The following is a 24,542-nucleotide window of genomic DNA, read 5'->3' as shown; positions in this document are numbered from 1 at the left end:
ATTCATCACGTCACAACTTACTCCATGCGGGGGTGTAGTTCTGCTACTGGCGGTGATGGTGCTACTTTCTTACTGGCAGTGGTGCTGCTGCTTTGGTGCTGGTGGTGCAATTGCTACCGTAGGCGGTGATTGCAGTGCTAATGTCGTATCTTCACTGCTGGTGGTGCTGATTCTTTAGGTAGAAGTGCTTATGTTCTATACTAGACTCAGGTTGGTCGAAGGCTGTAAATACTTATAAAGTTTATCTTCTGTCCTGCTTTCTAGGAATGCTAACAAAAGAATTGGTATGAGGACAGAAGTTTTGTGATACAGACCAGAGGATCACCAAACACAGCTCCCTATTAATAGTCTTTTATTATTCACAATAATGATAGATACAATAATTTGTATTTACAACAATAACTCTGCGAGAAATGCTTTAGTAGCAATAAACGCCATCAAAGGTCTCAAAATATAGTACAACGAGCGGGACTTCGAAGCTTCAGGTGTGGGGGAATCGAACCAGTGCCATTCAGATGACTGACTGAGTCCTCGCCGGTTCACCAATGACGACTAAATATATTCTTTTGGTTGTCCTCCATCTGGCTGACGAAGCTCACTTCATTAACACCTCGTCCTCACCGGGAGACAACCGATCGGCGTAACAAGTCAATATTTCTTCCCTCAACAATGAAGCAAAGACGAGAACGCTGCTTCAAAATGTATCACTCGTAGCTTCAAGAATCCGCTTCACACTTATTACACTGGGATTCGAGGGGGGGGGATGGGAGGGGGGATTCGGCAGCCTGTTATTGGGGACAGTTAGTGTGGTAGGAGGTGGTGGTGGGGGGATGGAAGGTCTATGTACACGTGTGGGTAAGGCAGATGGTGGGAGGCAGGTCCGTGTAGGTGTGGGTGTGCAGTGACATGGCGGGAGGAGGGAAGGGAGGCATGGGGGAGAGAATGGGAGGGTTATATACAGAGTCGATGGTTTTTTGGTGTGTTGGAGAAGGGTTGGGGGAGGGAAGGGAACAGTACACTGACTCTATCTAAGCACTTCACTGACACCGTTTAGTTTTGTGTGTATGAGAGAGCGGGTCTGGTTGTGGGAATAGGGAGATGTGGTGAAACAGGGACAGTTGAGGTGGAGGGAGGATGGGTGTGGTATTGAAGGAGGGGAGGCAGTCTGTGTGGATGGAGGGAGAGGAGGGATGACGGGATAGAAGAGTACCAAGGTCTGAAAATATGTGATTAAACCAAGAGATAAAAAGTTCACAGCAAAGAAAACATCGGAGTTATCTTTGAATCAAGCTTCGTTATTAAAAAGTAGAAAAGAAAGCGCCTGATTCTTTCCTGCTGCGCCGCCGTCAGTAGTGCGGACAGACGTGATGGCCGGGGACTGAACTCTCCTCCTCCGCCCTCTCCACCAGTCCAGAGTCATTGGAGGGGAAGTGAAGCACGGACAGGCTGACAATGGAGGACCCGCCCCGCCGCCACAGCAAGGACTTGTGAGTGGATGATCCCGCCCCAACACTGCCACCACCATCACCACTACGGCCCCGCCACGCCCCCAACATGTCCCCAACCCGCTGTCGTAAATGAACCTGATACAAAATTTTTTCCTCAAACTTGTTTTTACTCCTGAGCGAATGTTTTTTTTTTTCAACACCTTCCTTGATTACCCGCCTGACGAAGGGCGGCGACGGCGGCTCCAACAAGTGAGTTGAGTTAAAACAGGTTGAGGTTAGAATAAATGACCACAAGAGCTTGGAGAGAGGGCCTGTCCGGGCTTTTATTTACTTAATTAGAATTCTCTCAAAGCCTCGCAGTGCTGGAGTGTCGGGAAAGTGGAGTTTGCCGGGCTCCCTCTGTCCCTCACTCCTCCTATTATTACTTAAATGCATTGATAGAGACACAGAGGAGCGAGGTTTAGGTTTAAGGGAAGGTCGGGAAGCCAGGCTGAAGCAGGGCAGACTCAGACATTCAGGAAAATCAAGAATCGTACCATGAGAGTTAAAGAAAAAAAAAAAAAAAAAGATGAAAAAAGGCTATGTAAAACTTTTCCCTCTTGGCAAGCGACGCCCGAATTTACACGAGTCTTCAAGTTCTCCACTTCCTTCCCTGGCTTAACTGGCGCGGCGCGGCTCCGGCAGGTTCAGCAAGAATTTCACTCTGGTTCCATCCTGCTAATTCTTTTGTCTCCACGAATTTCTAAGAGGAAGTAAACACTCATCTCGTTCCTGATTGGTGGGCTCTAGGCGGTGTGGGCGGGGCATCTGTGCAACTGTGACCAATGATTGAGGCTCTTGTTTGCTGTCTGTCACTCTGACTTTTTAATTAAGACTGACGGCGGCGGCAACGAAGGAAGAAGAGACATTTACTTTACACGAAACATTTAAAGAATAAGAATAGAAAAAAAGAAGGAACAGCGTATGATAAAAAGAAAAAGAAAAGGAACAAGGCATTATACACAAACTGCTTTTTTATTTTGGGATCAAGAAAATATGGGCATTTAAAAAGTAATCAACAGGTAGACGGTGTGACTCATCCAGGTATAGTAGTTTGGGTTGGCTCTAAGTGGCCGAGGGATTGTGGGGAGGCAGGGCCGAGAAGAAGGGGTGAGAGTGAGGGTTGACTAGTGGGAGGGGATGGTGGAGGGAGAACGGGTGGAGGAGTGGGTGTGGGTGGGGGAGGAAGGGGTGTGTTGGGAACTTGAAGCCCTCCCCCGCTGACATAGAGGAGAAGGGGAGCGAGGAGAGGGAGAGAGGGGAGGCGAGGGAGGTGGCTAAGGATGTCATGAGGGGCAGGGAGGACATGGGGGGCACCAGGTAGGAGGGCTTGGTGGCCTCTAGCGGCAGGGTGGTGGCGGCGGAGGTGGTGATGGGCGGGGCGGCGGCGATGTGGTGCTCCGAGGGAGGCGAGGCGTCGCTCTTGAGAAGAGGCAGCGGAGAGTTTTGTGGCGGCGTGGTGGAGGGGTGGGGAGATATGGAGGAGGGATGAGGGGAGATGCTAGCTGGATGCGGGGACACCGAGGGCGGCTGGGAGGAGGGTGTGTTTGAAGCTGGGGACACAACACCACCTCCCTCTCCGGCAGCGACAGGAGGCAGAGGGCTCTCCGACACAGGTGGCGGGGAGTGAGTACCTGGGAAGAGACAAGACTAATTAAGTGGCAGGACATGACCGTGGCGGGAACAACACCTGGCCGCCCACCTCCCGACGGAGGCGGCGGAGGCGTTGTGGTAGGCGGGCCGGCGGCAACTCCCAGCCACACGCGTCAAGGTAATGTTTGTACAACCGCTTCGCCGCTAACACTGTTGAAACACACACACAAATGTGTATACTTACACGTGTGCGCAAAGTGCAGGATTATCAATATGTTTGAACTTTATATATATAATTTTGAACACATTTTTACAATATCATCACTACCACTACTATTACAAGAGAGAGAGAGAGAGAGAGAGAGAGAGAGAGAGAGAGAGAGAGAGAGAGAGAGAGAGAGATGGGGGCAGCAAGGGGGGTCAAGGCGGGCCTGTACAGCCTCAGATGGACACATTAACAAATCATCTATTCAAATATTAACAATTAACATTAATTGGCGCGGGGGTAAATTAAAAGTTGCGTTATTAATTAGCATTTAATGAATACCAATTAGTGGCATTAAATTAACATAAGTCCAAAATCAAGAGTTAGTAGACTTGGAAAATAAAGTAATTAATGGTACAGTGGCTACCTGTGTGTGTGTGTGTGTGTGTGTGTGTGTGTGTGTGTGTGTGTGTGTGTGTGTGTGTGTGTGTGTGTGTGTGTGTGTGTAGCATCCGAGTGTATTACAATAAACAGCTAAACTAGAAAACAAGCTACTACTGCAAATCTTCCCAACAAGACTGGCCAGCTCCACCACACAGCTTGCACACACCAGCTAGTCATTCCAGCAAACCCGTGACTTGTAAAATTTCCATCATGGCCTGGAATAATGGCCTCCCAAATGAGCACTTTGGACACGCCCGCTGAATTAAATCAAACAAATAAACATCACTGCATCATCAGCGGCAGAATTAGAACTAACCGAGCCTCAGTGGAATTATTTTGGGAATCATCGAATCCAATCGACAGAAATTTCAGACCCAGTGACCACGAGAGAGAGAGAGAGAGAGAGAGAGAGAGAGAGAGAGAGAGAGAGAGAGAGAGAGAGAAGGAAGGACAAAGCTCATGGAGGGAAGGACAAAGCTCATGTATATTGAAGGGTACAGTACCGTAGAGAGAGAGAGAGAGAGAGAGAGAGAGAGAGAGAGAGAGAGAAATCATATAACTTTTTTCTTTGTCTACTTTTTTCACTGACACACACACACACACACACACACACACACACACACACACACACACACACACTCACCCAGAGACAGGTCCTCGTCGTCCGTGTCGTCCAGGGGGGTGGGGGAACCTGGGTTGATAAGATCGTCGTCCTCATCATCGTGGTGTGCGTCTCTGGATTCCGAGGAGCGGGCAGATGCGGCGCCTCCCTGCTGCCCGTTCATCATCCTGCAGTAACGAGGAGTATGGTTTAGCTAGGGTTCTGTCAGGTGAGGTTAGGTTAAATAATTGTTTGCTATGATTAGTTATGATTAGTGTTGTGTACAGGGTAAAGCTGAAGGGGAGGTGGAGTGTGAAGGGCAGGGTTGTTAGAGATGGGTTAGGTGAGAGTGGTTTTAATTCGTGTTGTGGTAGTTTATATTGGTACGGTGAAGGTAGTGGAGAGTTGGGGGAGAATGTGTGTGTGTGTGTGTGTGTGTGTGTGTGTGTGTGTGTGTGTGTGTGTGTGTGTGTGTGTGTGTGTGTGTGTGTGTGTGTGTGTGTTTGTTGTTAATTCAGTAAACTCTTGCTGCTAGTACTATTTTTACCACCACTACGTTACCATCATATCTACTGTTACTACATTTTTTTTCTGTCTTGTATTCTGCAATTCATTATTCTTTCTTAATTCAAAAAATTGAGAAATTATTTAAAGTCTGTTTATCGTAGAATATAATAAAATTATTGTCCATCTGCTCTTCTCTTACTCGTTTCTTCTTATTTAATTCCACCACCAATTTTCACTCTTTTTCCCTATCTTCTCTTCTCTCTTAATACAATCACCTTCCTTTGATTTATTTTATAATCCCAAAATCTTTTTTATTCCTCATCTCTCCATTTCACGATGTTGTCATCCTCTCTTCACTCAGATCTTACCCGTCTGTTATATTTCCCCTCCCAGCCATCCCTCCCTCCTTTGTTTTTGTTTTGTTTTCACTTCTCCCTCTTATACACCACGTGCGGAGCCTCACCACCACCACCACCACCACCACTACTACCAGCGTCATTAATTCCCCCGTTACAACACTTCCCTCCTCCTCCTCCCTCTTTCCCTCATTCTTCCCTCCCTTTGTCGGCGCTAAACTGCTGATAAACGTCGTTCTCGTTTGTGTGGCCTTCGCTCTCTCCTCGGTCAGACCACAAGACGCAGAGCAGAAGCAACATTTCGTGTCTTCCATCGACTACAACACCGTTAGGAAGCGAAAGAAACACCGTCTGTGTATTCATGCTAAGTGTACGTTCCCAGATGAAAACACGGTACGAAGACGCGAGAGAAACAGAGTCGCAGAGGAGCGCGCATTGGCTCATTTAACGGTGCTAGACTTGAAAGGGGACGAAAGATTAGGGAAATTGGACGAAGAATTCCCATACAGGCGGCGCAGCTCCCCTCCTCGTCCCCCTCACTCTTTACAGTAAACATGTGTAATAAGATGACGTTTATTCAATGGACCTTGTTACCCCAGCAGCGGCTCCGCTCGGGCAGGACCTAACCAACACCCTCCTGACGGAACCTCTCTCTCTCTCTCTCTCTCTCTCTCTCTCTCTCTCTCTCTCTCTCTCTCTCTCTCTCTCTCTCTCTCTCTCTCTCTCTCTCTCTCTCTCTCTCTCTCTCTCTCTCTCTCTCTCTCTCTCTCTCTCTCTCTCTCTCTCTCTCTCTCTCTCTCTCTCTCTCTCTCTCTCTCTCTCTCTCTCTCTCTCGCCACTGTATCTGTGTTCTTTCCTCTTCTTGAGTGCCTCTGAGGGCTTGTGTTGTGTTGAGTGAGGTCGTGAAAGTGTTGTTCGTGTTGTTCTTTTTTGTTATTGTACGTTTGTGTCTCTCTCTCTCTGGGTTTTACAAGATTACTAATGATTCTTGTATTTCTCCACCATCATTGTCACTTAGCTTTTATTCTCTCTCTCTCTCTCTCTCTCTCTCTCTCTCTCTCTCTCTCTCTCTCTCTCTCTCTCTCTCTCTCTCTCTCTCTCTCTCTCTCTCTCTCTCTCTCTCTCTCTCTCTCTCTCTCTCTCTCTCTCTCTCTCTCTCTCTCTCTCTCTCTCTCTCTCTCTCTCTCTCTCTCTCTCTCTCTCTCTCTCTCTCTCTCTCTCTCTCTCTCTCTCTCTCTCTCTCTCTCTCTCTCTCTCTCTCTCTCTCTCTCTCTCTCTCTCTCTCTCTCTCTCTCTCTCTCTCTCTCTCTCTCTCTCTTAATTTACCCATCTGTAGTTCGGTCTTTTTCCCTCCCTCCTGTCTCCCGTCCTCCACAGCTCCCCCACCCCCTCCCCACGGTTCACCTGGATGAGTCAGGTGGGGCGGGAAGTGACCTAATAGGCGTGATTTGCACCCTAATAAGGACCAATTAATTATTCGTTAATGGGGGAAATTACTCGTAAGGCTCCGGGAAATTCCCTTACTATGATTAACATGAAGCAGATAGATCAGTGCGGAGGGGAGATAAGACCATAGAGAGAGAGAGAGAGAGAGAGAGAGAGAGAGAGAGAGAGAGAGAGAGAGAGAGAGAGAGAGTAGTATATCACCTTCATCTATTATTAATGACTACCTTTGACTCCCATCGGCCGCTATTGTCACTTTCATCACCTAATTGTTACTTACTCTACTCCTGCTGCTACTGTACTGATGAAAAGATCATTTAATTTTTCGTTGCAACAATAGCTTTGGCAGTAGAAGCAGCAGCAAAGGTGTAGTGACGATTGTAGTAGTAGTAGTAGTAGTAGTATGGCGGTGGTGGTGGTGGTAGTAGTAGTAGTTGTTGTAGTTGGTGTGGTGGTGGTAGTGTTATAGTTACAGTAGTACGATGAGGAGAAAGAGAAGGAAAAGGAGGCGGTTGAAGAATAGCACACTGTATTTTACTAGTAGCAGCTAGAAAAGTTACATGACAAAAACTACTACTACTACTACTACTACTACCACCACCACTACTACTAAACCATCAACTATCAACTACCACCGTCACCACGTAGCTCTCCTCCCTCCCTCCCTCTACGCGATCGATACTTCTCAATCATCAGTTTATTTCACTCATTATCAAAATCAATACCCACTTCCCCTCCCACCCGCACGCCCTCCCATCCTTTACTTGTCAATCGGGAACACCCTACACGTCCTCTCCCCTTTCCTTCCCACTAGCAGCAGCCAGTTATAGCTAGGAATCTGAAGATGGCGGTTCTTCACCACCATTTTCAAAAATGTTTATTGTTAAGAATGTAATAGTAATGCACTTTCATCAAAAGATTGCGTGATTTTTCATGCATAGATCAGCATACCATGTGATTGAAAATACAATAGTGGTCATGCATTTCACTCCCTTAGGCTTCAGTTAACCAACACAGTCCCTTCAGTGACGCTGCTCACCAGAGATTTGTTAATTCTTTAATGTTTCCCAAGCGCGGCGGCAGTCCACCACGGCACTATGGCGCCGCTGCTTGGGACGCGTATTCCTCCTCGATGCGGAAATTGGAGCCATTATGAAATATAGCACCTGTAAATAATTGTTTTGGAATAGAATACTAGTCACTTATATGGAAGAGACTGTTTTTGTTTGTTCTCAGTTTTTTTACTGGGAGTACCGCGGTACACATCAGGCTGCTGCACGCTGTCTGATGAGTGCACTCTTTACATATCTGTAAAGAAACAGTTTTTTGATATTTAATTTCCAATGCGATGAGCTTTCTATTCATAACATTTCTGAAACCAGCATATGAGGAGCAAAAGCCATCGATAGCACGATGAAGAGCTACACTTTTGTAGCACAACAGAAGTACTGATCACATCACTGATAATAGCCCGCCACACATGTGAGCTGTAACGCTGCTCACCTGCCAGACAGCCTCCATCACGACCTGAACAACCAACGTCTGCTGCTTTGGAAGTCCACACATGCAGCCAGACACCCGCCGCTCACCACCACATGGCATGGCAGCATCTCTAAGAGAATGTGTGATTAAGGCTAGCTAGGTTAGAAGGAAACACCATTTCCCCAGCACCCTGCCTGAGGCGAACAAGGGGCCTTGCAGCAGGTGAGAGCAACGCTCCCTGAAGGACACACCACCAGTGCGTCAGAACACCGCCACTCTGCACGCAGCTGCCTGGCTCTCTGAATGTAGTAATACAAAACAACAGCGGTTTCATACGTGTTTAGTCACTGTGGAAGCTGCAAGTGACAGAACAACACGGCCTCAATCATTCTTTCCTTCCGACTTACCTACATCTTTCCTGTGTACAGGTAGTAGTAAAAGTAGTAGTAGTAGTAGTAGTAGTAGTAGTGGTGGTGGTGGTGGTAGAAGTAGTAGTAGTAGAGTAGTAGTATAGTAGTAGTAGTAGTAGTAGTAGTAGTATTGGTAGAAGTAGTAGTAGTAGTAGTAGAAATAGTCTAATAGTAGTTCTATTAACAGCAGTAGTCCTATTAACATTAGTAGCAAAATAGTAGTAGTAGCAGTAGCAGCAGCAGCAGCAGCAGCAGTAGCAGCAGCAGCAACAGCAACAGCAGAAGTAGCAGCAACGGCAACGACAATAAGTAAAGAAGGTATTAACTACAATTGTAAGTAGTAGTTCTTGAAATTTGCCGTAATGATATTACATTATATCAACAACGATAATGATGATCATGATAATGGTGGTAATGATGATGATGATTATAATGATAATAGTAATGATGATGGTAATAATAATAATGATGATAATGATAATAATAATGATAATAATACGCCGTCCCAAGGCACGGCCACCTGAGGTTCACTTTCGTCCCGTGCATTCCCCGTAAAAGGCGCGCATCGTTAGCACCGCCACCTCCGCTATTTTCACAATGTTACAATCGCCGTAATGGCGGACACACAATATATATTAAGTTTTATATGTTATGGACCAAAAACATTAGTTAAAGAGCAGCAATGTTGTGCTCCATCACCATTACCACGCTGTGACCAACCCACGCCCGCCAGCTAGCCAGCCAGGGCGTTGTTCATCCCACCAGGAACTCGCTCCTCCTCCGCCCGTGTTCTGAGGTTTCTATTTTTTTTTCCTTTAATTAATAGCTCTTGATTTGGAGTCCATCTGTGCACCGTGAAGTCTATTTGTCTTACGTTTAATGTTATTTCTACTTACAAAGGAGCTTTTATTTACAAAACGGTTATAGAAATGCAACCATGACGACCATCACCATTACCATCACAACCACCACCATCACTACCACCTCCTCCTTCTCTTCCTCCCCCTTCTCGTCAAATTCTTCTCTCCCTTTATCACCAATTGTGTCGTTCGTGTCCACTTTTAGTATTCTACTAACAATATTTTCTGCCCGTGCTAACTAACATACCTAAGTCAGTCCACCCAACCAACCATTCAATATTCTAAGGACAACAATTACTTGGCCATCATTTGTCAGGTATCATAATTACTTCAAACAGAATCTGCTGCTAAAGGTGGTATCACTCCAAGGTTGTTGTCCCTATTAATGGCTTATTGGATTACTGCCGCGCATAACACCCTTCACTGATGTAACTCTGAGACGTCTCGAGGAGCTGGAAACTCTATTGATTTTTACTTGGACAACGCTTTCGCTTATGAGCAGACATGGCGAATCTCACGTGTCCAAGCTATGTGGGGCATCAAATAGCAGATAAATACCTAGAAAGTGCTACATTAATCCTCTGCCAGCAATACACCAGTCATCGCACGCACACACACACACACACACACACACACACACACACACACACACACACACACACACACACACACACACACACACACACACACACAAGATGGTGTAACAGCTTAGCACTGAATGAGGCAAGCTAGACGTGTCATTTAGCTAAGATTTATATGAGTAAGAATACTGCCACGCCATTCCTTATTCCAAGCTTCATCAACATTCACCACAGCCAGCAGAGGAGACATTTAACCGTGCCAGATATATCATGAAAGGAGAACGAGAGAGAGAGAGAGAGAGAGAGAGAGAGAGAGAGAGAGAGAGAGAGAGAGAGAGAGAGAGAGAGAGGTTTACCATTGGATCTGTTTTCACTGTTTCATGCGTATCTAAACTTCAGAAACTAACATCAATTGACCCGCTTATATTTCACTCCAATGCAGACAAAAGTAACTCTCCAAATCAAAAGCCATAAGGAAGACGGAATTAACAAATATAAAACAAACCGAAGCTAACCGAGGAAGGTGCTTATTTGAACTACACACACACACACACACACACACGTTCCTCATCTTACAGGAAGGGAAGACCCGGGGAACCATTTCACACACAGACGCCCGCAATTCAGAAACAGAACATGGATACAAACCACCTTAATTATAAACAAACCACATTTAATTATTTATCCTATTGTTTTAGCCAACTCTCTTTACCTTGTTTGGGGACTAGCATCTCAGTGGAACTTTTTGTTTACGTCATCGTTGCCCTTGGCCATTTTTCCCCTCTTTCATAAAACAAAAACGGCATTCATGATAACCACAGTCACATGCTTTCCTCAGATTAGGGAGAAGGTTAGAGAGAGGAACCATTTCAGGTATACACACACGCACGCACGCTTCGCCACACACAATGTACTAACAGCGGTGCCAAGTTCTCCCTCACAAGATTACAGTGCACACCAAACACACTGAATTCGGGAAGTTGTGTACAGCTGCAGAGCCACACTGTGATGCTTTCCTTCCTTCCTGCCTGCCTTCCTTCCTTCCTTCCACTCCTAACTTGCTCTCTTCGCCTTCAATCTCCATTCCTTACTTATTGCTTCTCTCTCTCTCTCTCTCTCTCTCTCTCTCTCTCTCTCTCTCTCTCTCTCTCTCTCTCTCTCTCTCTCTCTCTCCGAGTGAATGACGCTGAAGCCGCCGCTAAAACCATCGTTGCCGCAATATTTCAGGACAGTTCTTGGTGGGTCGCCATAACCTGAGGCTACACGGATCAAAGCCACTAAGTCCTGGACTCCCGCGGCCACGACACACACGCGCACACACACAAACACATACACACGCACACACACCTCAGGGCGGCAAAGCGATGGAGCCAAAACGAGACTCAGCTGGTCAGTAGATTTTTTTTTTCGATTCTTTTTTTTTAAGGCTAACAGGGGAGAATATAAACTGGTATTTGGCATTATTCATTTTTTAAGCTTCGTTGTCTGTCTCTCTCTCTCTCTCTCTCTCTCTCTCTCTCTCTCTTTTTTTTTTTTTAACCCTATTTCGGATTCAGTGGATTGTGGCGTGTTCCATTCAAGCCCACCACACCAATTAACATTCATCTGAACCTGTGTTTGTTGTTTTTTTGTTTGTTGTTTTTGCTACTGGTACCCCCCCCCTTCTCTCTCTCTCTCTCTCTCTCTCTCTCTCTCTCTCTCTCTCTCTCTCTCTCTCTCTCTCTCTCTCTCTCTCTCTCTCTCTCTGTGTGTGTGTGTGTGTGTGTGTGTGTGTGTGTGTGTGTGTGTGTGTGTGTGTGTGTGTGTATGTGTGTGTGTGTGTGTGAACGCTGCTGCGGTAGCCACTCTAACTACAGACACTGACCAGCTAATCACAAGTTAGTCCCACGCAGCACAACTTCCCTAAGAGCCATTACGTGACCTCCATAACCACCACCACCACCACCACTACAACCAGAATCATTAAAACCAATACAATATCTCTTCCATTCCGAGCACTTCACCACACATCACATCACAAACAGACGCAAAAACTCTCAACAAAACATACATCGAGACACAGAAACACACACACACACACAAGCCTGTCTATCCCTTCAACTTCCTTCCACATCCCCATCCCGGCCTCCTCCTCCTCCTCTCCCTTCCCATCCCCATCTTCCCTTCCCCGCCTCGTCCCTCTCGCAATAATCTCCCGCCCCATGTAAAGGTAGATGGGAATTTTCACGGAGTTGACTGGCGTTTCCCGGAGTCAGAAATGCCATTTAACAAGCCAACCTCGCCGTTGCCCCGAGCCATCTTCTTTCAGGGATTCGCTTTTTTAAAAATTGCCACAATAATGAAATAGAACGCTTTTATTTCTTGGCTGGACGGAGCCGGTGAGGAAAGGAGGGACTAGGAAAGGAGAGAGGAAGGAATGGAGGGATGGAGGAAGGAAGGAAGGAGGGAGGGCGTTCAGAGGGGAAGAGGGGGACGTGTTCAATCTGCGGCCGAAGTGAATAGAGCAGGAGAGGAGAGAAGGGAGGGGAGGAGAGGGAGGGTGGGAATGGGGAGGGTGAGGGAGGATGGAGGTAGGAGGCTGTGGGCCAATTTGTAATTTTCGTGTTGCGTTATGTGATCTTTTTTCCCTCTTGGTTCGATTTTTCTTCCGCGACAGAGAGAGAGAGAGAGAGAGAGAGAGAGAGAGAGAGAGAGAGAGAGACTGATAAATGGGCACACACACACACACACACACACACACACACACACACACACACACAAACACACACACACACACAGGTGCACAACAGGTGTTTGTATCATGCAAGAGGGACTAGATACTCAAAATATTGACAACATATGAGTCAGACTTACAGAGCCCGCTCTTTATATATATTCCAAGGTATAAAACAGCTACAACGCCAACATCACCACCAACACTACCAGCAACAACATTATCACCGTAAACAACGATGACTGCTACTGTTATTAATGTAGCTTATATTTCTGATACTTCTACCTCAATTATTTATACATATACTAATGCGCGTTACTCTGATAAAGCCAACGAAGAGATAACAAAGCGGGATTAAGATAAAGATGAAGTAATAGAGAAGGTCAGTTATGAATTACATACGCCATTACAACAATCGTAGAGACAAAAGAAAGTCATGCCTGAAGGAAACAAGACAAAGAAAATAAGCTTAAATTTCAGATTGTCCTTTACCAGCGGGAACAATGAAACAAATAGTGAAAATGATAAATTAACCACAATCAACATTACAAGCGGGAGGAAGTCATGTGAGTGGCTGTCATTTTTTTTTTTTTTTTTTAACGGTGTTGGATTCATGATCTGTGTTTTCTTATGAATAAACCTCTCCTTACATATAGTTGCATATCAGTGTTTGAGAAAATTATGGCGTTTAAACAGATTTTTAGTATGTATATCTTTCATTCTTTATGCATACGTTCTGTAAATCATTGCCTTTCATCGTTTCTCTCATGTATATCTTTACATCGTGTTTTTTTTTTATTTTCTCTCTCTCTGGCTTTCAAGGGAAGTTTTGTTGTTGAAGGAAGCAGCTGCAGTGTGTTGCCTAGTAACGCTACACAAGTATAACCAGGAAAACAGACACGTCTTCAGATATCAACGAACACAACACTTGCAGCACGACATGATTGCGTGTAGGAAAACGAGCTACGTAGTCTCTCTCTCTCACACACACACACACACACACACACACACACACACACACACACACACACACACACACACACACAATTGCTCATCTCTCAGTCATGGCACTTGTGAAAAATCAAGCTGTTCTTTTTTTATTTATTATGAGAGAAAAAATGGTACATAAAGAAATTAATGTCACGTACTAGAGGCACACACACACACACACACACACACACACACACACACACACACACACACACACACACACACTTCATAGAATTTTCGAAACAGTTTTGTTTATCATTTTGAAATAGTGCACATGACTTTTATGATTTTATTTACAAACACTGCAATAAGTAAGACCAGGGCTGAAGTGTAATCCTAATAGCGTGTACTCTGACCAACTCACATAAATGTCCAAAAACAAAAGAGAACAAAAAACAAAAATAAAAAATGCATTTATAGCCAACACAACGTTTTCTTTTCACGTAGTTATCCCTCAAAGTAAAGAATTCGACGAGTACACAAAGCCAATGAAATAGAAAACGCTACTCATTGATTTTCCTGCGGACCTGATCGATATTAATGAAAAGGGAGACTGAATAAAAAAAGAAAAAAAGCGTAGCGTACTTCCATGTTACACAAGGAAAACGGGAAGTAATGATGGATGAGATAGAGCCAAACGAACTTGGAGTAAAGGGAAACATACGTAAACTTATGAATCAACTGTGAATGGAAATATTATGAAGTGACTGGAACATTAAGCATAATTACCGTAGGGTTTGCCTACACACACACACACACACACACACACACACACACACACGAGAAACTAAATGACGTCGAATCATATTTCATCTTATTAATAATGTTGTTCCAAAAGGAGAGCCGTAACAAATTTTAAAAGCCAACTGGAGTTTGGTTCAATTTTTCGTTCGGTATCAGTGGCTGGAGTGGAGGGAAAACTCTGTCAACACTGCGAGTATAATACTCCGGCTTCGCTATTTACTGAAACTGGGAAAAGAGACCCCGTGAATGTGTGAGTGCGGTATTTTCATTTGTGACGTTGCGTAGTTTATGTATATTGAGAGCGCGCGCATGTGTGTAAGTGCTTACGTGTTACATATATCTTTTTTTTTCAGTTATCTTGTATCATGCACGCTTTCGGAACTGATGTGTCTTGTTGCTTCACACCTGCCATGGCCGAAAATTGTGTGTGTGTGTGTGTGTGTGTGTGTGTGTGTGTGTGTATGTGTGTGTGTAATTCACCTCAGTCGCCTGCTGGTCACCCAGCCAGTCTTCCCCATTACGGAGCGAGCTCATAGCTCATAGACCGATCTTCGGGTAGAACTGAGACCACAACACACTCCACACACCGGGAAAGCGAGGCCACAACCCCTCGAGTTACATCCCGTACCTATTTACTACTAGGTGAACAGGGGCCACACATTAAGAGGCTTGCCCATTTGCCTCGCCGCGCCGGGACTCGAACCCGGGCCTCTCGATTGTGAGTCGAGCATGCTAACCACTACACTACGCGGTGTGTGTGTGTGTGTGTGTGTGTGTGTGTGTGTGTGTGTGTGTGTGTGTGTGTAAAGAAAGTTCATACTGAGGTGACAAAGTTCAAAATTTCGTATTTTTTTAATGTACTTGCTCATCAGAACTCATTAGCGATAGATCTTCATGAATGTTCTACTGCTAAGGACTGTACTGTAGATTTTGCGCAGGAATCATCATATTGTCACATTATTATTAACATAACTGGAATTCTCAAACTCTGATCAGTACAATGTGTGTGTGTGTGTGTGTGTGTGTGTGTGTGTGTGTGTGTGTGTTTCACTGTTTGATCTGCTGCAGTTTGACGAGACAGCCAGACGTTACCCTACGGAACGAGCTCAGAGCTCATTATTTCCGATCTTCGGATAGGCCTGAGACCAGGCACACACCACACACCGGGACAACAAGGTCACAATTCACTCGATTTACATCCCGTACCTACTCACTGCTAGGTGAACAGGGGCTACACGTGAAAGGAGACACACCCAAATATCTCCACCTGGCCGGGGAATCGAACCCCGGTCGTCTGGCTTGTGAAGCCAGCGCTCTAACCACTGAGCTACCGGGTGTGTGTGTGTGTGTGTGTGTGTGTGTGTGTGTGTGTGTGTGTGTGTGTGTGTGTGTGTGAAGAGCCACCTGTCGTAGCCTATGCCGTCAATAACAAGCACTAGTGTGGCGTGATCGATCCTGTGTAGCCCTCTCATTGAGTGCCGCCCGCCGTGGTGCTGCCTCAGCCTCCGTGCCTCGCTGTATGACATGCACCGCCGCCATCCAAGGATTTGCATTTGCCACCATGCTTTTGTTCAGCAGTAGAAGGAAATACTCTCTCTCTCTCTCTCTCTCTCTCTCTCTCTCTCTCTCTCTCTCTCTCTCTCTCTCTCTCTCTCTTCTATCTGTTCTGGATAGATAGATAGATAGATATAGATAGATAGATAGATAACTAGTAAGAATATATATATAGATCGGTATATAAATCAAATAGACAAAAAGAATAACAGAGATAGATGCAGACATATAAATGTTGACATGCAAATATGAAGACATGGGATGCAGTATGCATGGGTTACATACTGTGTGTGTGTGTGTGTGTGTGTGTGTGTGTGTGTGTGTGTGTGTGTGTGTGTGTGTGTGTGTGTGTGTGTTTGAGTCATTCATAAAAAGCATGATGTTTCCACGAACGCGTCAACCAATTTATAAGTCTTATATTTTTATATTTCCTTGTACTCAGTATAAAACTGAGTGATGCCACCCGTCTGCTGATAGCATCGTTTCATGTGTTTCAGGTGAGAATGACAGCAAGAAACGCCTTCCCCTGTGTGGTGAGTACACTTTTGCATCTCCCCATGACATTACCATGCAAATCTCAGCCAAACAACTGTTTGTAACGACTCACTCCATATTTCGCAATATGTCGCTAGGAGCAGCTCATGATAAGATTTATGAAAACACGCTCCAGCACACACACATACACACGCACGCACGCACACACACACACACACACAGAGGGACCCGCTAACACCCAACAGCCTCACTTGTCCCATCGATCCTGTCTGCACCCGCGTGTGGCTAACAGCATCACCGGCGGGGCCGTGCGGGGTGACGGGGTGACGGGGGCTACCGCCGCTGCGCCGCTCGTCCGGTCAAAAAGTGCAGTAAAGAATAAAACAAAATCCCCGTGCAGTCGATCTTGTGTAGATAATTTAAGCCCAGATTTCACGCCTCTCCAGTAGATCTGTGAACGAGTTGGTGACTGGGCGTGGCGGCAGCGAGGCGACAGTCCCGCCACTGCTGTCTTGCCGCTGCTACTGCCATGACGAGGGGCATCGTGGAGGTAACACACAGTTGTTGTTAACAGAAACTACTGTAATCAATTCACAGCTTTCCGCTGCTATTGACCGCTCAGGCGACGGCGCTGGCGATCACGCTATCTATGTGATGGAGGCACAGCATGGCAGTGCTGGCGAGGCAGGGTGTTGGTGAAAAAGGTGGTGACGCTTCATGGTGCTCATGGTGACGAGTCATGTGGTTATGGATGCAGCTTGTGGTGGTGGACAGGGACCAATGCTTGTCGCACTACTACCTAAGGGCTTTACAAACAATGAACGCTGGAAGATTATTGATGAATCTTGATGGAAGTAATAATGTAGTAGAGGAACAACAATAGTATATGGCGAAGACACATCCCAGCGCAGTCTCGAGCCATCTGTGTTAATATTCTATGTCCCGGAGAGACATGAGGCATCAGGTCACCTCGGCGGGAGGCTAACTATTACTTGACGCCTCGCGCGGCACCCTCAGGCTTCCCTCAGCCCCTCAAGTGCACCCTCACGCCTCCCCTTCCGCTACTCATAAATAAGATTGTAAACACGAAGACCCGCTTTCAGGTGGCCAAGGGGTGTCAGCGACCCCGGGGGGACGCTAATGACGCCGCCACCTGCCGGATAACAACCACCCTCACCTGTAATAACTCAGAACGCCAATGATGTAATAACTCCTTCAGCGTCTCGTCCTTCTCCGTCTCCCGCCTTAACTCTCACCTACTATCCCATTTTCTTTCAAACTATCAACTGCTTTTTTCTTTTTTTTCGATGCTCCAGTAAATTCTCATGCGATTATTTAATATCCGTATAGTTTATTTACTTTTTTTGTTACTTATTTCTGGTATTGTAATTTTCGTTTTCCTTCTCCGTCCCATATATTTGCCCAACACACAAGTGGTTCCCTGAGTGTCTTCCCTTCGGTCTCCCTCCCCGCCTCAGCACACGTCATTAGGCAGGTTACTCACTCTCTTATCCGACCCGCTGATGGCCGGCTTACGGATAAAAATCATTGGCCGTAAAAGGAAGGGCGGGCACCTGCGGGCAGTGGCCATAATTCAGCGTCCCCGCGGCGTGAGGTGTCGCGAGTGTCCCCATGGAGAGCCGCCGCAGGTATTGCCGATGAGGGTAATTAACGAGGGTGGTGAAAGACAGGTGTGTGTGGGTAATAGAAAATGCTCACCCTCGTGTGAGGGAAACTTGAATTATCTTGCTTGGCCAACAGTGTAACTTTATATTATATTTAATATTTAAAATCTATCATTCTACGGCTACCTCTGTTTTTACAGTTATGTGTATGCTCTGAAGTTATCACAATGTGAGACATCAGTACACAGAACATCGCCCACACCATACAGAAGCAGCAGCCTGAGGAGAAACAAGAAAGCACCGCATCACTCCCATATCTGCCTCAGCCCAAGGTTTAACAGAAAAATGTAAATAAAAATTCAAAATATTAAACAGCGGCAGTGTATCTGATTGAAGCATCAGCTATGCGCCTCGAGGCTCCGCCAAACAGCTGGGGGATCGCCACAATTACACGCTGCTTGTGCCGACTTGTCCTAACTGAAATTACTCACACCAAAACTGGAGAAGATGAAAAATTTGAATGAAAATTAATTTGATATATATTCAGCCGGAGAAAAAATTGAGATGGATACTGCGCACTTGTTGAATTGCTTTTTTATTATATTACCGAACGTTAGGATCTCTCTCTCTCTCTTTCTTTCTCATATTTTTTACAGATAAAAGTTACCATGGTATTGTATATGAAACAAACGCCTGAGTCGTAGAGAAGGGAACCGGTCGGTGGTTGAAGTGTTGGAGTGATGAAGAGGAGGAAGCTAACGAAATAATCATTAAATAAGTGTATATCTTATCATCGGGATTAGTAGGGACAGTAAAGTTTATATTTTCTTACCCAGCTCGAAAATGCACAGAAAATATATAAATAGATTAAACACACACACACACACACACACACAAGGAAACCAATATATAGAATTCCCATCTTTTACTATAGACAGAATTCTACGCCGTGTAACAACTTCGTTAATAACAAAGAACTTATTTTTAAACCGACTATTGCGTTGTGGTGGGCGCATGTGTTGGGCAGAGCAGGGCACGCGGGGACGGCCAAGCTTATATTGCGACAAAATGTTCAACACGTTTGGTATAATGCCATACAGGTGTGTACAGCTTGCAACAGGCGAGGTGCATTGCCATGAGTCACACTAAGCCACCCTTCTGGAGGAGGCGGGCGTGCATACCACTTAATGTGAAGAGACAATCGTGCCAGACCACCGCCGCCTCCTCCCGGAAAAGTATCTCTTTTGCCGGGCCGTCCCCTGCCTGCCCGAGGGGGAACTACCGTGTTATTTATGTTTTATTGGCAAAATATTTAAGTATCCAGTAATAACCCGCGGAGTAATAAAGTTTCAATGTAATACCTGAGTCCCTCCCCCTGTTCCTCCTCCTGCCCGCTACCTACAAGGCTGCCCTCAGGCAACACCACGTCTGCCTGCCTGGGTGTCGTTCTCTCCGCGGCGGTTACCAAGACCATCCCGATAATACCATGATTTCCAGCGTTCAAAAAGACAGACAGGCACAAGCAAGCAAGCACGCACACACACACAGTATTACTCATGGTCATTAAAACACGAGTAACTTTTATTTTGAGTAATAAAACTTCCAATAATTATCAGTAGTATGTTAATAGTGCGGCGCCGGAAGCTGGAAATTGACATAAGCGGCCACTCGCGGGATGTTTATAGTTCCATCACGCAACGAGATAAAGGCGTCCGCTAATGAAAGGTGCTGCTGTTTGTGTGTGTGTGTGTGTGTGTGTGTGTGTGTGTGTGTGTGTGTGTGTGTGTGTGTGTGTGTGTGTGTGTGCGCGCGCGCATTGACAGCATCCTGCATATCCTATATGTGGTTTGACTCCTCTTTACATGTCCTATATCTGTGGTCAGATTAATGAGGTGAGCTGAGGTGATGTGTACTATTTTTCGTTTATTAAAATCTCTTCAAATTAATTTCAATAAATAGATTATGCAACTCATTATTATTAAAACTGTATATTCTTTCCACAAGATTTTTAATTGTATTTTTATAGACGCAATACTCGTCTCCCGATTTTCATTAGTTTTTAACAATTTAATTAAAGCAATGAGAAGCATAACAGTGTACGGCTCGTTTCCCTAAAAACAATTATGACAATATCGCCACGACCCTGGGAAGGACCGAGGGAAGGCCATGCACAAGGCAGCCTAGCCCGGGGAGTCTCGGACACTTGTTCTCCGGAAAAAGACGGCAACAGCAATGAGGGGAAAAATATGCTTACGGAGAAAATTACTTTGCGGAAGCTGAATCGGCGGGGAAACAGCGACATCGGCGGCGGTGATGTGGCTGCACGGCGGCGTGAGGGCGAAGGCCGCGGTACTGTGCTGGGGTTTTGACGAAACACAAGCCATGAGAGGTTTACTTGACTTTGTACTCCAATTTTTTAAACACTGATTTAGAAGAATAACATGCCACACCTCACGATTTTGTTCTATTTTAGCTGAGACTTAATTAAAATTCGGAAGCGTGACGGAAACTAGTAATTGTATTGGTGCCGCTGAATGCTCATCGGCCGCACCAACGTGCGCCCACGACAGGATGACTGGAGGACTGAGGCGTAGACAGTCAGGAAATGGTTGATTTTTTCTTTTTTTTTATGATGAACATGAACAGAAATTACATATTAAGGCAATGACAATACTGATAGCACTTTGGCGCTGGGAGAGGAGCAAAGACGATGGAGACGCTATGACACAGAGTGCAGTGTGGTCAGGCTGCGAGCGGGTCACCTCACTCACGTGCTCAGAGAAGGTATCGATTACAGGCGAGTTGGAGTCCCTCAGTGAGAGTTTTGGGTGACCTGCCCGGGGCTGGAGGCTCGTTAGGGCCGCTAATAACTAGGCGCGAGCCACCCTTGCCACGGCAATAATTTGTGGTCACGGCGTAAAATTAATTTACCGCGGAACCTCTTAAGTGTTGTGTTGGTGAATGAGGGGCTTCAGTCAGGCAACCAGCACCAGCCACCGATACAGACTGAGTCAGGGAAGGACTTGGCAACATTGGCTACACCGACATGAGTAATTGCAATGGGGAACTTATTGTGCTGCTAATACTTTAACATGGCTTACCTGTTCTTGGCGGCGGCCGCTCTGTCTCGCTGACGACGGTTCTTGAACCAGTTGCCGACCTGTGTTGGGGTGAGGCCAGTGGCTGAGGCCAGCTCTCTCTTTTTGCTGGGGTTGGGGTACGGGTCCTGTAGATACCACTCTCTTAAGAGAGACCTGGTCCGCTCCTTGAAGCAGTGGGTCTTCTGTTCCCCATCCCAGATTGTCCTCGGGAAAGGGAACTTCTTACGAACTCTGTACTTGTCGACAGGTCCCAGCGGCCGGCCGCGGAGCCGCTCCGCCTCCTGGTAGTGCGCCTCCAGCCACAGCGCCTGTAGTCGCGCGTGCGACGGCTTGGAAAATCTGTGAGACTCAAGTATGGCGTATAATTCCCGGAAATTTCCTACGTGGAAAGAGACAAGGGCTCTTGCACGTAAAACTGCTTCTTGCTTATTCAAATCCTGCAGGTGTGGATGAGCTACGGGGAGGGACCACAAAAATCTACCAAGACGCTCCATGTCTCCGTTCTCCTCCAGAGTCTCGCAGACGGCGGCAACTTGAGTAGCGGTGAAGGAGAGGGAGGGCAGCGCGACGATCGGCGTGGGCACCACGGGACCACCAGATCCCCCAACGTTGCTCCCTGAGGAAGCACTTACGTTCGCCGCAAGTCCAAGCACCATGCTGTCTGTGTCACACACTCAGCCTAGTCACAACACTGCCAGTCACTGCCACAACACTACACAGCTGCTGCCGTGGTCATGCTTGACGCGCGGCGGAGCGAGTCTTCGAGCAGGGTTCCTCTCCGTGTTGGTGGCGCGCCTCTCGCGGCAGTAATGGAGTCTTTCTGAGGTAGTGAGAGCGGCCGTGACGTGGGGCGGAGCTTGGCGCAGCACAGCTGTCACACTAGCATCCTCGGTCCTATTGGTCTATACCAGCCCACCTCCCCCGCCCTCGCTACCGGTTGCCTTCCCATTGGTTGAAGGTCACTGCGGTGGCCAATGGAGGGAAGGCAGGGCGGTCTGGGAGGGTTCCTAGGTAAGGCGGCGGGAGGCGGAACCGCTTGTCGCCGCCGTTTCTCGCCTCACCCACCAACTGGCCACGCTCGCACTCTGGAATGCAAATAGCTGTGTATTGAGTTACAAAGTACATTGTTTTGTGGCCGATGTTTGACATTTCAGCTGACATATTTGTCCCTAAATGAAGTGGCTGGTCTCCATGGCCGTGATAAACTGGGTCCATCAGAAGGTGCCACGCCGCCGCCCACCGCCTGCCGCCTCGCAAGCTGCAAGACATAGGATTCACTCAAACAACTTCCTCGACACTGATACAAAATTAACACCATGACTCAAATTAATGACTACGCCGCTCCGGGTGGGAGAGGAAGATCTCTGGCAGACGACTCCAGGTCAGCCATCTAGTCACCCAGCAGCCCGCCGCGGGAGCCGGTCTGGTCTGGCCGCCAGCCTTCCTTCCCTCCTTAACCTAATTAACTGACTCGTCCTAATTACTCCCCCCGGCAGCACTCCCATCCGTCCGTCGCCCTCGCCACGTCTTCTGCCCCACTGGCTCCTCGAAACGATTGTGTAACGTCTTCATCTGGGAGCGGGAGGGACTTCGTGAGGCAGCCAGGCGGGGAAAATTACACTGTCGGGGGGCGTCGTGGCGTTAGGGTGGGCGGCGTAGGACGGGCGGCGGCATCGTAAGCCATATGTCAACAGGTCTTGGTGGGCTGGATGGAGTGTGTGTGGAAGGAGGTGGATAAGAACAGAATAGTGTAAAGATGAAGTGTTTCAGGTGATAATGTAAGAGAGAGGGGGGGGGGATGGGTGGTAAGCGCATGAGTAGGATTGATTATAATGAATTCATGCGAAGAGAAAGAAAGTGACTGGAGTTTAATTAATGGGACACGGGATGAAGATGATGACGATGATAGTGATGATGATGATGATGATGATGGTGGTGGTGATAGGAAGCATGTTAACAGTAGTAGTGATATTGATGATGATGATGTTTAAGAGGAGGGCAAAAATTATTAAAAACAAAAACTCACTAAATTCTTCTCACTATTCTCTGTTTCCCCGTTTATAACTTTCTTCCTCCTTTTCTTTTCTTTCTCCCTTCTTCTTCCTCTCAGTCTCTCCCTTCTTGATTCCCCTCTCCGAGTTTCCCCCTTATCTTCTCCTTCATCCTTCTCCTCCGTCATTACTTCCTCAACCACCAACCACGCATCCTCCTCCTCCTCCTCCTCCTCCTCCTCCTCCTCCTCCTCCTCCTCCTCCTCCTCCTCCTTCCACTCTTTCTACTCCTCTTCTTCATTCCCTTAACACTACTGCTTCAAGGGTGGAGAGAGAGAGAGAGAGAGAGAGAGAGAGAGAGAGTAAATTTTATTCTTGTTATTTAATTATCTTCTCAAGTGTATGGTCTAGTTAATGTCAATAAAGGCAAAGCAGTATTTGTATGTTAATATGTTGTTGTTTTTTTACTTTCTTTTATCATTTCATGTTTTTTAATATTTTCTCTTATTATATTCTTCTTAGTCTGGTGTGAATGTTCATCTTCTTCATCTTTTCCTGATCTTCTTTCTTCTATTGCTCCTCTTCATTCTTTTATCTTGTTGGACCTTTCTTTCTTTCTTTTTTTTTTCTTTTTTTCTTTCTTTTTATTTATTTATTTTTTGTGTGTGTACCATTTTCCTCTCCTTCCGGTAACTCCAAACCACCACCACCACCACTACCACCACCACAACAACTTCCCTCCCTCCCTCCCTCCCTCCCTCCTTCCCTCTCTCCTAACCACTCGAGCACTCCCCCAAAAGTGGCGTTGATGCAAAAGAAGAAAAAAGTTGAGGTAGTCATTTACCCTTTTTTTTTTAACTTGTTCCTGGGGTTAGAATGGAGAGGAAGTAGGCACCCCTTTCACCCTTCACCCCGCACGACCTTCCCTTCCTCCTCCCCTTCTCCCCTTTCCTCTCCTGCCTATCGAGCACCCCCTCCCCACCTTCTCCAACCCTCCAGGTCACCCCAAGCGCACTCTTCCTGTCCCTCTTCGCATGTCTCTCTCGTTCGTCAGTGTGCGCCTGGCCTGCGTGACTCGTCGGAGGTTATTTGGCGATAAGGTCACGGCGGGTACGGGTTGAGTACGGGTAAGGCGTCCTACGGTACTGATTCTAAAGGGAAAGTGAGGGAGTTGTAATGTTGTAAGAGGGAAAGTTACAAAAAGGTAATGTGATTGGGAGGTTTTGTGTGGGATGTAAATGTTATGTTGTTCTGTGTGTGTGTGTGTGTGTGTGTGTGTGTGTGTGTGTGTGTGTTTTGATTGTGATTGCGAGTTATCTATGTATTTATTTTTTTGTGAGTGTTTGTCTGTAAGTGTTTT

The 24,542-nt window shown here is 46.5% G+C and overlaps 1 protein-coding gene across 1 annotated transcript; it reads right to left on the bottom strand.

The window, feature by feature from the left end:
* Positions 1 to 335: 335 nt before the first annotated feature.
* LOC123516156 (homeobox protein SIX3-like) lies at positions 336 to 22,085 on the bottom strand. Its single transcript, XM_045275313.1, has 3 exons — positions 21,192 to 22,085; positions 4,373 to 4,518; positions 336 to 3,121 (listed from the first exon to the last, which is right to left on the bottom strand). The coding sequence occupies exons 1-3, from the start codon at positions 21,845 to 21,847 to the stop codon at positions 2,553 to 2,555; spliced, it is 1,371 nt and encodes a 456-aa protein (XP_045131248.1). The 5' UTR covers positions 21,848 to 22,085; the 3' UTR covers positions 336 to 2,552.
* Positions 22,086 to 24,542: the final 2,457 nt, after the last annotated feature.

This window comes from Portunus trituberculatus, chromosome 40 (genome assembly GCF_017591435.1).
Source record: "Portunus trituberculatus isolate SZX2019 chromosome 40, ASM1759143v1, whole genome shotgun sequence".
In the NCBI taxonomy this organism is placed as follows: domain Eukaryota; kingdom Metazoa; phylum Arthropoda; class Malacostraca; order Decapoda; family Portunidae; genus Portunus; species Portunus trituberculatus.
This window is presented reverse-complemented; position numbering and strand designations above follow the sequence as displayed.